The 15006-nt window shown below is 42.8% G+C and overlaps 1 protein-coding gene across 2 annotated transcripts in view; it reads left to right on the forward strand.

The window, feature by feature from the left end:
• The window catches only part of XYLT1 (xylosyltransferase 1), a 176835-nt gene that overhangs the window by 149687 nt on the left and 12142 nt on the right, over positions 1-15006 (forward strand). For both annotated transcript variants that reach the window (XM_021539810.3, XM_021539812.3), the window contains 4 exons: positions 272-448; positions 2728-2990; positions 6274-6469; positions 11314-11647. In XM_021539810.3, the coding sequence (XP_021395485.2) occupies positions 272-448; positions 2728-2990; positions 6274-6469; positions 11314-11647 (970 nt within the window). The remainder of the gene's footprint in view (positions 1-271; positions 449-2727; positions 2991-6273; positions 6470-11313; positions 11648-15006) is intronic.

Genomic DNA, 15006 nt, shown 5'->3' on the forward strand with positions numbered 1-15006 from the left:
ATTATTCTATGCCGGGTTATTGGAGCAAGACCTCAGCTGTGTGTTCTTACAGTTGGGTTGGGTCTGTAGAGTGTTGTGATTTTTCCATGCTCTGTGGAATACAGGCACATGGAGTGTGTTTCATATGTGGCAGAACAATAGAGCTTGTTAATCCTGTCATTTCAAACGAAAATAGGTCACCTGCATTCGATTTGGGCCCATGAGCTGAAGTGAAGGAGAAAATGGAAGTTTGAGGAGCTAAATATGGTGATCTGTTCTCTGTTTGTTGCAGTCCTTCTTTCACACCGTGCTGGAGAACAGCCCGTTCTGCGACTCCATGGTGGACAACAACCTGCGCATCACCAACTGGAACAGGAAGCTGGGCTGCAAGTGTCAGTACAAGCACATTGTGGACTGGTGTGGCTGCTCACCCAATGACTTCAAACCAGCTGACTTTCACCGGTTCCAGGTAACTGAGCACACCTGCAGAGGCTCTTCCCCCTGTACTGCGTGGAGAGCTGGCTGAATGCATGACTGCAGCAGGGAGAAGGAAGGGAAGCTTTGACTCCATCAGGGAGGTGAAGAAAGAGATGGGAGGGAACTCTGATCTTAATTTCAGGAGAATGAAAGATAAGTTCTCCTATGTTTTGGCCCTGGAGACATACCACTGCATGATAAGGTCACAAAGCAACTCTTTGCACTCCTTGGCATTGGTAAAATTGGCTGTGCTAGAAAGGAGGGAAGCTTGACACATCTCTGACTGTACCAATGTGAGTTTATTGCAAAAGGTTTTCTCCAATGTTACAGCTCAGGTGCTTTCATCATTTCACAATAATCTTGGCTTCAGTGTTAAGCAATGTTTATCATCTTTTAAAAAAGCTTAGAAGTTGATCAGTGTGTGTGCTGACTTACGTAGCATAAGGCAAATCCATTTTCGTTATTATATTCATCAGAACAATCATATTGAAGTTTATCTCATGAGATTTATCTCATGAAGTTTATCTCATGATTTTACCTCATGACCTTAGTCATGAGATTTTGATCACCCAGGTTTGGCAGGACTGTCTCAGAAGGTTTAATCAGCTCCTTTGTGATGGTTTCCTCAAGGCAGACACGAGAGCGAGTCCTGTGCTCCAGGGTGCACTCAGTCTCAGGCTGTATCCGGCCTGTGCATCTTCTATTGAGAATGAACAGCCACTTGTTTCAAGGTCACCAGATCTGCAATTCCATCCCTCCAGCTCCTCGGGGCTCCCTGCATAAAGCATGTTTGTTCAGGCTTTGTGTGGGATGGGGAATGTGTTACCCTACAGCACAGAAATGATGTCTGCTCTGAAACAGAGATCTTTTCTTTACTGTAATGTGCTGTCTACCAGGCACGCTTGAAGTCAGTGACACGGGCACTCACAAAAAGAGCAAATGAGATGTTATCTAAAAGAGGCTCTGCTGTCCCAAACACCAATCCCAGGGAAATCTCACACACAGAATAAATGGCAAGTCTTTAAAAACTCCTGCCAGACTGCAGAGCCTGACCTGCTCCAGGCTGTGAACCCACAACGATATTTCAGGAAACAATCAGGTAAACTGAGCTGGAAAGTTCAAAATTAGAATAGATGTAAAGGCAGCTTCTGACAGGTTCTGGTGAGAGAGCTCCTTACATGATCACCCAGCACCAGAAGGCTGGGGCTTGCTGTTCCCACAGAGGCACAAAGCAGCACAGATCACAAAGCCCACAGCATGCGCCATCTCAGAGCAAAACTGAGCTTCCTCAAAAGAATATTCTAACCGTCCGGGGCACTCTTGAACTCCTTGGCACCTCAGAACCCATGCTCAAATATGAACAAGGCAAAACAAAGACTTTTTGAAAGCTAATGGTAGTTGAGTAGCATATGCCCCAAATTGTGTCAAGCGCTGAGAAAAAATCTGGGCAGGACCACTCAGAAGTAAAGAAACCTCAGCCAGAAATGGCACCTCTCCCAGAGACCTCTTAGCACCTCCTGGCAGCAAATCCATACACAGAAAATGCTGCTTTGCCTCTTCTGAGCCCCAGTGCCACAGTACACTTTGCTCCTGCATAAAATGTGCCAGTGCTGCACTGTCTCCAGGCTAACACAGGGGTTGGAGAGCATTCCCCACCCCTCCTGCACTTGGAGAGCCTTCCTGGGCCAGACAGCATGGGTGGCTGTTGGTCTGAAGAGATTTTCAGGGGGTAATTATGTAATTCAGTTTTTAGCTGAATCTTAACATCGCTCCTAACGATGTATGGTCCCAACAGTGACATTTAAAGTCATCTTTGCCTATGGAGAGAAATGTCCTCAACTTCCAACCCATTGCTTAAGACAAAGTGTCACATCTGAAAATGGGAACTCAGTTTCTATTGTCACAATGGGCCCCTGGCCGGATAATAATTAGCACAGACTCCATGATTCACAGAAGGGTGGTTAATAATCTCTTTATTAAGAAACTCATTGCTGTTACAGACAGTTACAATACAGCTGGACCTAATGGCTCCTCCAGTCCAAACACCATCACCATTGGCTAATTAAGAAACCACCCTTTGGTAAACAAATCTCCATAACACATTCCACATGTTCACAGTACCAGGTGCACAGCTTAAGAGAAGAATTGTTTCTCATTCTTTTCTCTGATAATCTCACAGCCTTTCCCAGGACGATGCCTGGGAAAGTTGTGTTTCTCTCTGTGGCCAGAGAGCTGCTGCCACAAGTGTCTTTTCCTGTCCTGTCCCAACAGCAGACCGCCAGGCCAACTTTCTTCGCCCGCAAGTTTGAGGCCGTGGTGAACCAGGAGATCATTGGCCAGCTGGACTATTACCTGTACGGGAATTACCCGTCGGGCACGCCGGGGCTGCGCTCCTACTGGGAGAACGTGTACGAGGAGCCCGACGGGCTGGGCGCCCTCAGCGACGTGGCCCTCACCATGTTCCACTCCTTCTCCCGCCTGGGCCTGCGCCGCGCCGAGAGCTCGCTCCACGCCGCTGGGGACAGCGGCTGCAGGTCAGTCAGGGCCGCCGCCGCGGAGCCTCCTCCTGCCTGGCCCTGCCCGCTGCAGCCGCCAGCGGGGCCGGGCAGCTGCAAGTGCACAGCGCTCGTTTCCAGGGGTATTTATGTCCATAATAAAGCCTTGGTTATTCCGGGTTGACATTCTGTGACCTGTTTGCTGCACTTTTAAGGAGCTCCTCTCCAGCCTGATGAAGACTGACAGGATCCAGTTGGGCAGTGCTACCCCCACTGCTGCGTTTCCCTTGATTAATTTCAGCAAGTGTATTATAGCCTCAGCTCCTAAACCCTCCGTGTGATTGCAGCAGAGGTCATGTTCACCTCTATTATGCTTACGAAAAGCAGAGGAGAGGATTTCAGAACAAATCTGAACACAGGCAGGTTAATGGTCCTTACTTGTTTGTTCCCCTGGGAGCACACATGGAGTGCAGAGAGCTTGCTTGGCTCAGTTCGCCTGCTTGGTGCAGCTCTCTGTGCCAAAAGTGCTGCAACTGGTAAGATCTATTAGCATCAAATACATAAAATATATATAGGTATTTATATATCTATATATAGGTAGATATATTTATCTCAAATTAAAGTCCTTATTCTTTAAAAATAAATTCCTCCTATATTTAGATTTCTTTTTCACCTATAAGCCTGGCAAAGAAGAATTCATTCTAAAAGGGATTTGAAGGAAGAATTCCTGAAGTTAGATTTGCACAGAAAAGGCTCTCTTGATGGTAGATGTTTCATGCCTGCAAACACATCTGGAGCAGTTCAGATTCAAAGCAGAGATGGTTCCTCTTTTTAAGTCTTACTTTGCCATCTCTTAATTGCATCTTCTGAATGTATTTCTGGAGCCTGCCCTTTTTTATCCTAATAGAAAACACATAGAGCCTAAGTCAGCAAACACTCCATGTGCTTTGATGGATGGACGTTGCCCCTGTTGTGTTCTCGAGAGGGAACCAAATGTGCCTTGACCTTCCTAAATTAGTCATGGAAGTGCTGAGCAATGTCCCATTTAGAAAGATGTGGCAATAAGTGGTCCAGATTCCTATTAGACTTTTGTCAGTGAAGGTTACCAGTGCAAAGTAATAAAGGATCAATAACAATTAGATAGAAATAATCACTAGTAGCATGCCTTCCTTATATGAAATAAAGGCAGTCCTGGGTCATTTGTCCTGCAGAGTGAAGCCAGCAAAGAGGATGGGGACTTTGTATAACCAGTACTGAAATAATTTGACAATTACTTTTGTTCTCAGTCCTTTTGCCAGTATTCTGATGCTGATTTATATCAATTATCACTTTTGTTTCTGAGGAACTTTCCATTGCACAGGAACTCAAGGTGCTTTTCAAGCTTGCTCAGATTATAGATAGGAACTCTGTGACTGCAGCTGTCTCCAGAACAAAGCACAGCTCCTTACACAGGCTGGATCCTCATGAAACAGTGTAGGGAGGAATTGCAAACAGTGATATGGAGCAGAGGCTTCGTTTTCATACCTACCTGAGCCCCCTCAAGACACTGTGAGTCAGCATCCAGCTCAGATCAGAGAAAGATGGATATCTTCAGCTTTATGATTCACATCTCCTCTCCTCTCATACTGCGCTGTCCTTCTGGGTGTTTGCACCTATACCTTTCCTCTTTCCCTCTTGTGATTTTGCACGTCTCTAATGCAGAAATGGAAGGATGGATTTGGGCTGAGCACCTCGACAGTTCTCCCTTTGCTGTGGGCTGAGCACAGCCCCAGGCTGGCTGATCTGAGCAGCCCAGCTCACGCTGCGAGGAAAGCGGCTCCTGCCTCGGATTCCCCCTGGAGTCAGGCCCATGCTGCCACCCACAGCAGCCCAGAGATGTTTGTAAGAGCAGCTGCCTTGCACACTTTCCTAATGAGGGCCAGCCCACAGGCTCAGAAAGCTGTGCCCCCCACAGGCTGCTCGGGTGCCAAAGGAGATGGAGTGTCAGCATCTTCCGTGGGAGCAACATTAATGTGTGATTGAGATTTAATTCATTTTTTCCATCTCTAGGCACTTTTACTCTCTGCTGCCAAGAGGCAATTTACTCAGACTATTTCAAGGATACTGTAAATATTTGCTGCTGCACACATATAAAACAGGAGGTCTTAGTACTCAGAACAGAAGTCAGATTGTTGCTGGCATTGGCTGCGTAGCTTTGCAGTGGTTTTGCTCGGTCCATCAGTGCTGGCCCTGTTGGTACCTGTCTTCTTATGTTGATTTCTCCAGCTCTAGAGAGTTTCTTCTGGGGTGTTGCTGACCTCATGCAATGGAAAGTCTTCTTCAGTGCTCATCCTTTAATTGTGGTAACAAGCCTGAGGAGTCAGGCTTAATTGACTTACTGGGAAGGTGTGATGCTGGTTGGTTTATCTTGTTTTGCAGTTAATGTCAGTGCTGTAAAGTAGCAAAATATTTGATTTCTGATCTATGAATAACACTTTTTAAATTATTTATGCATTCATATGAACCCAAACATCGTTACAGATGTTTCTGAGGCCATAGACAATCAACCATACATTTTAATTATTTGAAGCTCTGACTACAATGTCTTTAAATCTCAACTGAAGGCTTCCAGATCTCTCAAAGACTGGTTTTGCCTAGTTGTTTGACCCTTTTTCAAAGCAGGCTTTTTGGTTGTTTTTTTTTTTTTTTTTATTATGAGTAAAATCTCACAGCAAAAGTAATCTCAAGTCTTTAAAGAATGTGAAGTTTCTTCTTTAAAATACAGAGACCTAAAATGGGGATGGGATCCTGGTGTCCTTTACTGCAGTGCCACCCTGCTCCTGGGGAAGGGGTTTGGGAATGGAGGGGACCCAGAGGTCAGTGCCTGGTCACACAGCACTCCCTGCTGTCCTGTGCAGACAGGCACTGACCCTGCCGGGGCAGGAAAGGCAGCTCGAGCACAATCCTAGAGCATCCTTTATCTACAGTCTGTCTGAACAAACAGTGCTGCACCCTGACAATCTCTGGGTGTCTCTGGGTGCCACTTTGTACCAGGAGAGGTGGTGAGGGACAGGAGCTGTCTGGCACACAGAAGGACCTCCTAAAGAGCTTTGAGCTGTGGATATGGAATTAATGAGCCTGTGTTCTTAGTAGCATATTTTTAGGTTATGGGATAATTGGAATAGTCTAAGAATATTTGATAATGAGTCATGAACACATTTGAAATCTCTTAATGTACATTGGTGGATTTTCTAGTTGAAATGATTGTTTCTTAAGCCACTAGCTCCAAGTAAATGGAGATTTCATTCTCTATACATAATGATGAGCATGTGCTGTTTTACAGATACTACCCCATGGGCCATCCAGTTTCCATCCACCTTTACTTCCTTGCTGACCGTTTCCAAGGCTTCCTGATCAGGCACCACGCAACCAATCTGGCTGTCAGCAAACTGGAAACTTTGGAAACGTGGGTGATGCCCAAGAAAGTCTTCAAGATTGCAAGTCCACCGAGTGATTTTGGGAGGTTGCAGTTCTCAGAGGTGAGTGTTGGTAGCCACCCATGCACACCTGTGGCATCACAAGAGTGAAGAGTGAATCAGCAACCTTTGGAAACTGTATTTCCATATAAATTTGAGGTGAGAGTGGCTTTCTAGCTTAGTGTACATCCTCATCATAGAAGGAGATACCATTGGCTGTTCAGATCTGTGGTCAACACTAATTTCTTACATTAATCTAAGTGTCCTCACTCCCTTCTGTTTTAAAAAAAATGAAAGCCTTTTGTTATTGTCAGAGGGGCGCAGTAATTTAAAATTAACTTAAAAGTTTTGCCACTGTGTCTGTTGCAAGTGCTGTGAAAGGCTCCTGGGAAAAATTCCATTTTTCTGCAATTCCTGATGTAAGTGGTGGCATGTTTAAATGTGTCTCTCGAGAGTACACTGAAAAAGCCTCTCAAAATTAGTGTTAGTCAGGTACTGATACCACATGTGAGCAGAATATTGATGTTGTAACACAAAAGAGAAAATTATCACAGCAGTGGTTGAGATTTCCCACAAATCCTGTTATTTTTGTAGAAATTTGTTCCAGTGTCTGTCATAAAGTACAAAAAAATCTACCTAAAATATATCAGGAAAGTTGACCACTAATAGGACCTGACATCTGTGTTCTGTTTTAAAGATACAACTGTCTGAGCAGTTAATTTCATGATTTTTCTTGTTAAGCCGCAAATTTCAATTAAGGTATAAAATTGATTGAAGAAATGTGTTCCAGTCATTATGGCTAAGTCCATAAATTACCATCTTCTTGGGCAATTAAGATATGCCTAGGTGGGATTCAGTGTTTTGGTGTGCATGGCAAATCCATGACACTAATGTGCCATTAAAGAGATGGATGGAAAGTGTGTTTCATTTATCAATGTGTCGGGTGGTAGGCCTGCCATTTCATGCAGTGATAAACGTTCATACAAGCTCCAATTCTTGTGATTTGTAGGAGTATTTCTTCTGTTTATTTAGTACTTTTAAGAATTTAATCACTGGTGAGCTTTTTTGAGCATGAGGAAACATTTTCTTCTGTTTGAAACTCAACAAAAAGAGTCTTGGTGGCTGCTTACTTGTTTTCATTTTATTTTCCTCACCTAACGTCTTTAATTGTTCTCTTTTCGTAGATGATTCATATTTTAAAAGACTTGGAGGTACAGAGTAAATAATATAATTTTTTAATTGTTTTGGTGGGGTTTTTTTGTTTTTTTTTTACTTTCTGCTTTCCCTTGGCCTGCAGGGATCTCTGCCTCTGAGTCAAATAATTGTCTCAGTTACCCTGTTATAAATCCAGTGTTAACTTCTTCAGCATCAGTGTGGCTGGAAAGCTCTGATCTGCTACTGCTTATTAAAATGCCACTGCTTTGTCAAGGTCCAGCATGTGGAAAACAAACTTAGCAGTTTAGCTAAGTTGGAAGCATCAGTGTTCACAGAAAATAAAATCAAGATTTATGCTTACTGGGACATAGAACTGCTTGTTCTTCAACAACTTTCACCCCATGATCTGTCAGGAATTTAAAACTGAATGGGGCTATTTTATCTGGGAACTTTCTCCTCTCTCCCAGCTCACAGCACGGGGGCCAGCAGGAAGAGCACACAAATATGCTGCACTGAATGTGCTCCCGAGTGAATTTGTGACCCTGGTGCACAACTGAGATTGCAGCAGAGATTATGGGATCTCTCCAGCCCTGCCTCCTGCCCTCTGCTGCTCTCAGACTTCACTTCCCCAGGAGCAGATCTCACCCCACACCCTGGAAAGACAAGTGGGAAGCCTGGGGGGAGCTCATGACAGCATTTCGATGGCACATGGCTCCTGCAGGCTGAGGCAAATAAAATAAACTTACAGGAAATCCAAGAGAGATGATTTCCAAGCATGGAGCTCCCACACCTCCTAAAATTGGCTGGTGCACAATGCACACACTGTGTGTCCTGCCAGCCTGGGTTCAGGCAGCTTCTCCGTGCAGGGCAGGGGATTGATTTGCTGCACAGAACTAAAAGTCTCAGCTCACCCTCTATCAGTTAAATGCTGTTTCTGGTCTTGTTAAGACTTGTGATTCATCACAGAGAATAAAATAAACTAGGTGGCAGGCAATTAGTGTGCATTGTGTGAACCTAATGGTCCTGTTTGTGGTGAGCAATGAGACACGAACCCATAATCAGGGTATAATTTATCTTGGAAAAATTTTATCTGGGTTCGAACAGAGATAGAAACAGAAATTTTGAGCTAATGAGAGATTTCCAGCTTCCAAACATACCCTGTATACAGTGCTTGTTCTTGAAGCTCAAAATAAAGGTGATTAAAATAATAATGTGGAAAATGTCAGTTTCTGTGCCACATCCCTCCATAATTTATTAGATATTCATAACTGCTTGATTCAATCCCATACTTGGTGTATTCTGTTTGAAAGTGAAAGCCTACTCACAATGTTTTAAAGAGCTGTGAAACTTATTATAGGGCTGTAGTATCTCTTGCCCTGTAAAATCAGACATCTCAGTACTGGGAACTCAGCTGTGTAAAGTTCAAGGGTTATAAACCTCTAACCAGTGCTTTAAGTAAAATTCCCTATAAAATACTGTGCTTCTAAAAGCAGCTGGTACTGCATGCTGTACAGCATGGGAAAGTATGTCCCCAGCTGGAAATCAGACATAAAGGCAGATCCCATGAACACAGTGTGCAGCTCCCTGCCTTTCCCTCCCCGAGGGGCCTGTGGAGCCTTGGTGTGAGCCCTGGGGCACACCAGGACCTGGGGGTGCCTCTCCTTCCCTCCCCTCTTCCCTTTGGCTGTAACTTCTGCTTGCTTTAGGGAACCCAAAGCCATGCCTGCACAAAGCTTAACAACCAGACAACAATTGTGTTACAATTTTTCCCCAAAAGCAGTCTTAGCTCTTCCACAGAGCAGTCTGATAAACCTTTGTTCCTGTGAGCACATCTCAACATCTTTTGTGCAGCCTGGTGTGAAGCAGTGTCACCTGGAGGTTGGAGCAAGGAGACTGTAACATTCTGATTTATTTTCTCAAGGATGAGAAACTAAAGAGAGGGAAAATAGTTGGATGTCAGGAGTGAATGTTTAATTTTTGAGGATGAAATAAGTTTTCTGCAATGAGCTCTTCAGTAAGAAATATTGAATGTAGTGGGAAGAGCTTCCTTACAGACTTTTCTTTGCCCAGGAGGGTGTAGGTTTATTTCACATGTTGTGACTTTATTCTTTCCAGATCCCTTGAGCACTGGTAGGTGTGATATGGCTGCACCTCAGTGAAGGTTGGCAGAGTAGATAATAAGGTCTGGTCAGGAAATTTTCTTTCTCAGCTTATTTCCATACATATTCAGTCAGTCTTGTCAGGAGAGCACACACTGACAGCTCCTCGAGGCATTCGATGCTTGGGTCTGATATCTGGGCTATGCTGTCTGGTTTGATTAGCTGCTGTGCTGGGTGAAATACCTCTGAAATACCAGAAATGCTGTGTTGATTGCAGAGTAGGGGAAGGCTCATTTTGTCTCATAGTCTGCAGTGTCACAGCCCGGTAGGAGGAATTTGTGTGATGACAGACAGAGTTAGGATGGTAGGGTTTTATTCTACTGACCTTGTAGCATTTTGCTTGCAGTCCTCCTGTAATTTGTCTGCCAACCACAGGGATTTATTTAGAAGAGACTGGAGACTGGACAGTTTCCAGTACAGGTAATGGGCATCAGGTAATCATTATGTTTTGGGGATTTGGGGGGATTTAGGCATTATATTGGAGTCGCTTATTCTCACGAAGTGAAATAAAATCTAGAAGAAAAATCTCTGAAGCAAACGAGCTGCAATTATTTCTTATGCTTTTAGGAAAGCAGGCTCTGACCATGCCCTTGTAAGGTGAAGCCTAGGGACAAGGACAGCTCTGTGTGGGGAAAATCTGAAATATCCACAAACTTGAAAGTGGGGATCCTGCCTGTATGTGAGGGGTCTCCAGAGGTCACCCAGAGAGACTTTCTATACAGGGAAGAAATCAGCTCTTGGGTGCTCAGCCTCATAAACACCTGCTGGCTTTAGTGCTGGGATACTGAAGTCTTCCCATTGGCCTAAGGAAGACAATTGCTCAATTTCCAAGCTGGCTGGTCAGAGGTGCTGTTTTCAGCAGTGCACAAGTGTTAGTGCCAACAGCTTGGAAGTTTGTTATGGGTGAACCATTCAAATTCATGTAAAGGGCACTGGAACATGAAAGCTGCTAGGAAAAGAAAAGTCAATTAAGTATTTACATTAGATTGTGAATTAACTGGTTTACTGTTAGTGAAGAAATGAAAAACAATGTCACTATTATGACAATAATAGGTTACAAGAAATAAATTCCCACATGGGGCAAGAAGGGAGTACAAGGAGAAAGCATCTCATGGGTGGATTGTAGTAAAGGACCCGATTTGACTTGTTCTAAAGTCAGCAGCTGAAGTGTCTCCGCTGGTCCAGCAGCAGCTGGGCACGTCTCTACTGCAGGGTCCATGTCTCAAGTGTGTAATACGTTTTCATGACCCAGGAGAGGATGGATCACTTTTTTTTTTTCTGTGTCCAGCCACTAGCTTGGTCTCTTGTTGGCTTCTTCTGTGGAGGAAAGAGAGAGCTGCTATCACCTGTTGTGTCACTCTAAGAAAAAGAAAACCTTTTTATCAATCAGAAAGGGAGCAAAAAAGCAAGCCTTCTTACTTGTCTCACAATTTGTGTGCACATTATGATCTTAGTTCATGTTGCTTTTATGTGTGTGTATAATTCATGTGATTAGAGAGATATGACTTGTGTCTCTTGAGAGCCCTTATTTGCCATAAAGGTCTCAGGTGCTTACAGAGATGATGCTACCAGCACTGTGTTCTTTCATTTCAGATTGGCACCGAGTGGGACGCCAAGGAAAGGCTTTTCCGGAATTTTGGAGGACTCCTTGGGCCAACAGATGAGCCAGTTGGGATGCAGAAGTGGGGGAAAGGCCCCAATGTCACTGTGACTGTCATTTGGGTGGATCCCATTAATGTAATTGCAGCAACATATGATATTCTTATTGAATCCAGTGCCGAGTTTACTCACTACAAACCACCTCTGAATTTGCCCCTGCGACCTGGTGTCTGGACAATAAAAATTCTGCACCACTGGGTACAGGTAGCTGAAACCAAATTCCTCATTACTCCTCTCACCTTCTCAAATCAGCAGCCCATCAAACAAGGTAAGTTTTTTTATTTACTACAGGAATAATGTAGATATTTTGTTTGTAGTCACTGTAAATGTTGCTGTTAAAATGAAGTAGCAGTATTGGAAAAGGATTAAAGAAAGGGGTTTTATAGATACTAAGTTAGAAGAAACTCTTTCACTAAGACAAGTGGAAATGTCTGTTTCCAGTCTGTAAAACACAGCCACTTTGAACAAAAGACTATTTGTATCTTTAAATTATGCACAGGTCAGAATCCAAAGAACTTCAGACTCTCAATAATCTAACAGCTATCATAAAAACCATCATTTAGAAATGCAAAGAAAAATTGACCTCTGGAGAGGTGACCTCTGGTGCTGCTTTTCATTCATGTTTCCTCTTAGAGACTTACATGTGTTCAAACTATTTTCTTGACAAAGTCTTTGTGTTTAACAATAAAAGCATTAATATACAAAATGCTGGATTAGACAAAATTACCCTAGGCCAGAGCTCACCTGACATATTGTCAGGTCCAGACATTCACTTCTGCCTGATACCTGCCAAAACCTGCTCTGTACTTGCCAAGCAGCTGTGTTACAGAAATATCTACAAACACAGTTCTGAGACCAGACCCACACTGACAGTTTTTAGAAAGAAACTTTTCTTCCTTGCCACAGCAGCCCTGAGCCATCTAAACCCAGAGGCCATTCTGGGGCTGCCAGGCTCTGCAGGCTCCCATGTTTGCATGGCAAAGGCATCATCCAAATGCTTGGGTCTGCAGCCAGTGCCCAGCACACTGCACTGGAGAAGAGGGAACATTTTACAGCCACACCTGATTTTTTATTCAGTAAGATCAAAACAAGCTTGTTGCTCTGAATATCTTTACCATTCTTCTTAAAGTGCTCAAGTGCTTCCATCTGCCCAGTATTAATATTCATAACTTTAGACATCTTAAATTTCCTAGATACATGAATGATCCTATTAAGTTTTCAGAAGTTCTTTTTCCTGACAAGGCAGCAAATAAACTGAGTCAGGCATTTACCTTCCAGCAAAACGTGCTGCTTCTGTAATGCAAACACCAGCAGCCAACTGCTGAGAGCTAATGCAGCCCTTATCTCACTCAACAGGAGTTTGATTCCACACATTTCCAGCACAAGAGTGAACTTACTGATTTCTGCTGCTAACATTTGGTGGCATCATTTCTTAAGCAGAAACTAAACCACCTCCAACCCACTGCTGTTAATAGCTAATAGGCAATGATAAATTGTGAACAGACACCATGTGAAGAAGGGATACATTTCCAAAGTTTGAGGCAGCTTGCTGCTGAATACAGCTGCTATTGACTTGTCTGCTGGAAATTAATGAATTCCATGTTATTTGGTAATTTAACATTTAAGGCATAAATTGGATGGAAAAGGTGGCATGTAGCCAGCAACCTTGCTGATTTTCCCTACAATGTGAAAGCCCCATGGACAGGTAAATATGTGTCAGACTTCAAAAATAAGCCCACACTTTATGGTGTAAAGGCAAAACTCCCTTTGGTTCAAACTCTGAATCAGGAATAATTCCACTGAAATTGTGTAGCTACCCTCTATTGCCCATTGATACACTGGGCTCACATTTTTTGTTAGAAGCCTGTTTATTCTTGTGGTAACTAGAATCTACTACAGGAATGAAATATAAAGCTTGGGAACAATATTGTCAGGAGTGATTTGCTTCTGATGATGTGATGTGTAATCTGTGGATGACTGAGGCATGGAAGTAGAGAAGAAAGATAACTGCAGGGGTATGTAGTGACACTGCAATGTAGTTAAAATTGTATTTACAATGCAAATTCCTGTTGTTGTTTTTGGATTTTTTTAAGGCTTTCTGTCTAAGTGACACTATTGTGCTCTGTGTAGGCAATCATGACTTACCTTTGATTTCCAGCTTTTTGTCAGTTTGTCACCACTTTATTCTTTAAATATATTTTTTCTACCAAAGAAAGGCATAATGAGAGTATGACAGAAGGATTAGAACTTCTAAAAGAATGATTTCTGTTACTGTAAACAATGCAAAACCTGCCAAAAATCTTCTGAAATGAAGGCATAATATTATTTTTTTGTCTTAACATTGAAAACAAAACTAAAATACATCAGACTTAGCTAGGAGGTGTCAGTAGAAGAGGGGAATATGTTTTATTAGGGATTCCTTTAAAATTTTCCTTTTTCCAACCATCCTCCCTCACCACCACCACCACCAACCCCTACCCTGTCCTTTCCTGCCCTGATAAAAAAACCAACTCTTGTCAGAAAGATTGCCCTGGACTAATACATTTTGTAGCACTTTACATGTAGTTTCCTCAATAATGGTTCTTCCCCCTTTGTCTTATCCACTCCATATATAGAAAGTGGGGTCCACAAAGTTACAGGCATAAAAATCTCTCCATGATGCTGTGTGCAATTTGCTTTTGCCATTCTAAAAAGCACTTGCAGAAAACTGGCAGCAGCCACTAACATCTTGTATTCTGAGAACATGGGCATGACAACAATCCCTGTATTTCCTAAATAATTGCTTATCTACACATCACTTCAGCCCAGAGCACAACAAGGAAAAGTTGTTTTGGTTTCCCAGCATCATGAAGGGAGCCACTGGCTCTTCTTTTGAATAATCAAAGTAAAACACGTTCATTCCTGTATCATGACTCTCAGAATTCATAATTGCATTCAAAATAAAAAAATAATCATGGGACAGCTGCCAGCAAAGATGTTCTGTTTAGCAGTTTATAAAAACAGCATATGCCACTTGTTTATTCAGTTTTTTTATTTCCAGTTATTTATTAATTCTGGCCTAAATTATTTGCATGCAAGTAAAGCCATAAAGGGAAATCAAAAGTGAGTGTTTTCTTTGATGCTGTGTCCAGATGTGAGTAGCTGATAGAATGCAAATTGTTTTAAAAACACAGATTCATTGACCTTTTCAAAACCTGAATCTGTGAGAGATCAGATCTTACATGGAATTACTGAGGATACTCTTTGGTGTATTTCCACTGCAAATATGGCTCCCTAAGGTATTTCAGTGGAGAGTCTATAATTTAATGTTACTTATTCCTTCCTGGTCCTTTTTCCCCTCCAGTCATCCAAATCTGTGTCTATGTTCTGTGCATTGAGTTGTGTCACTGATCAGCTCTGCCTTCAGCAGATATTCTGGCTCAGGAGTGCCTGCAAGTATTTGCCTGGTTGGAGAAAGTAAAAAAGAAAAGAAAAGGACATTAAGTACATTTGTGATAAATAATTTGGAGAAAACAGATTCACCTTCTCCAGAGTCAAATCAGAGTCTTCTTCCCTCTACCTCCTGCACAGACAGATTCCAATTTATTCTTCTAAACAACAGTTGTGAGGTTCTCACCGTATGGTTGA

Source organism: Lonchura striata, chromosome 16 (genome assembly GCF_046129695.1).
Source record: "Lonchura striata isolate bLonStr1 chromosome 16, bLonStr1.mat, whole genome shotgun sequence".
Lineage (NCBI taxonomy): Eukaryota > Metazoa > Chordata > Aves > Passeriformes > Estrildidae > Lonchura > Lonchura striata.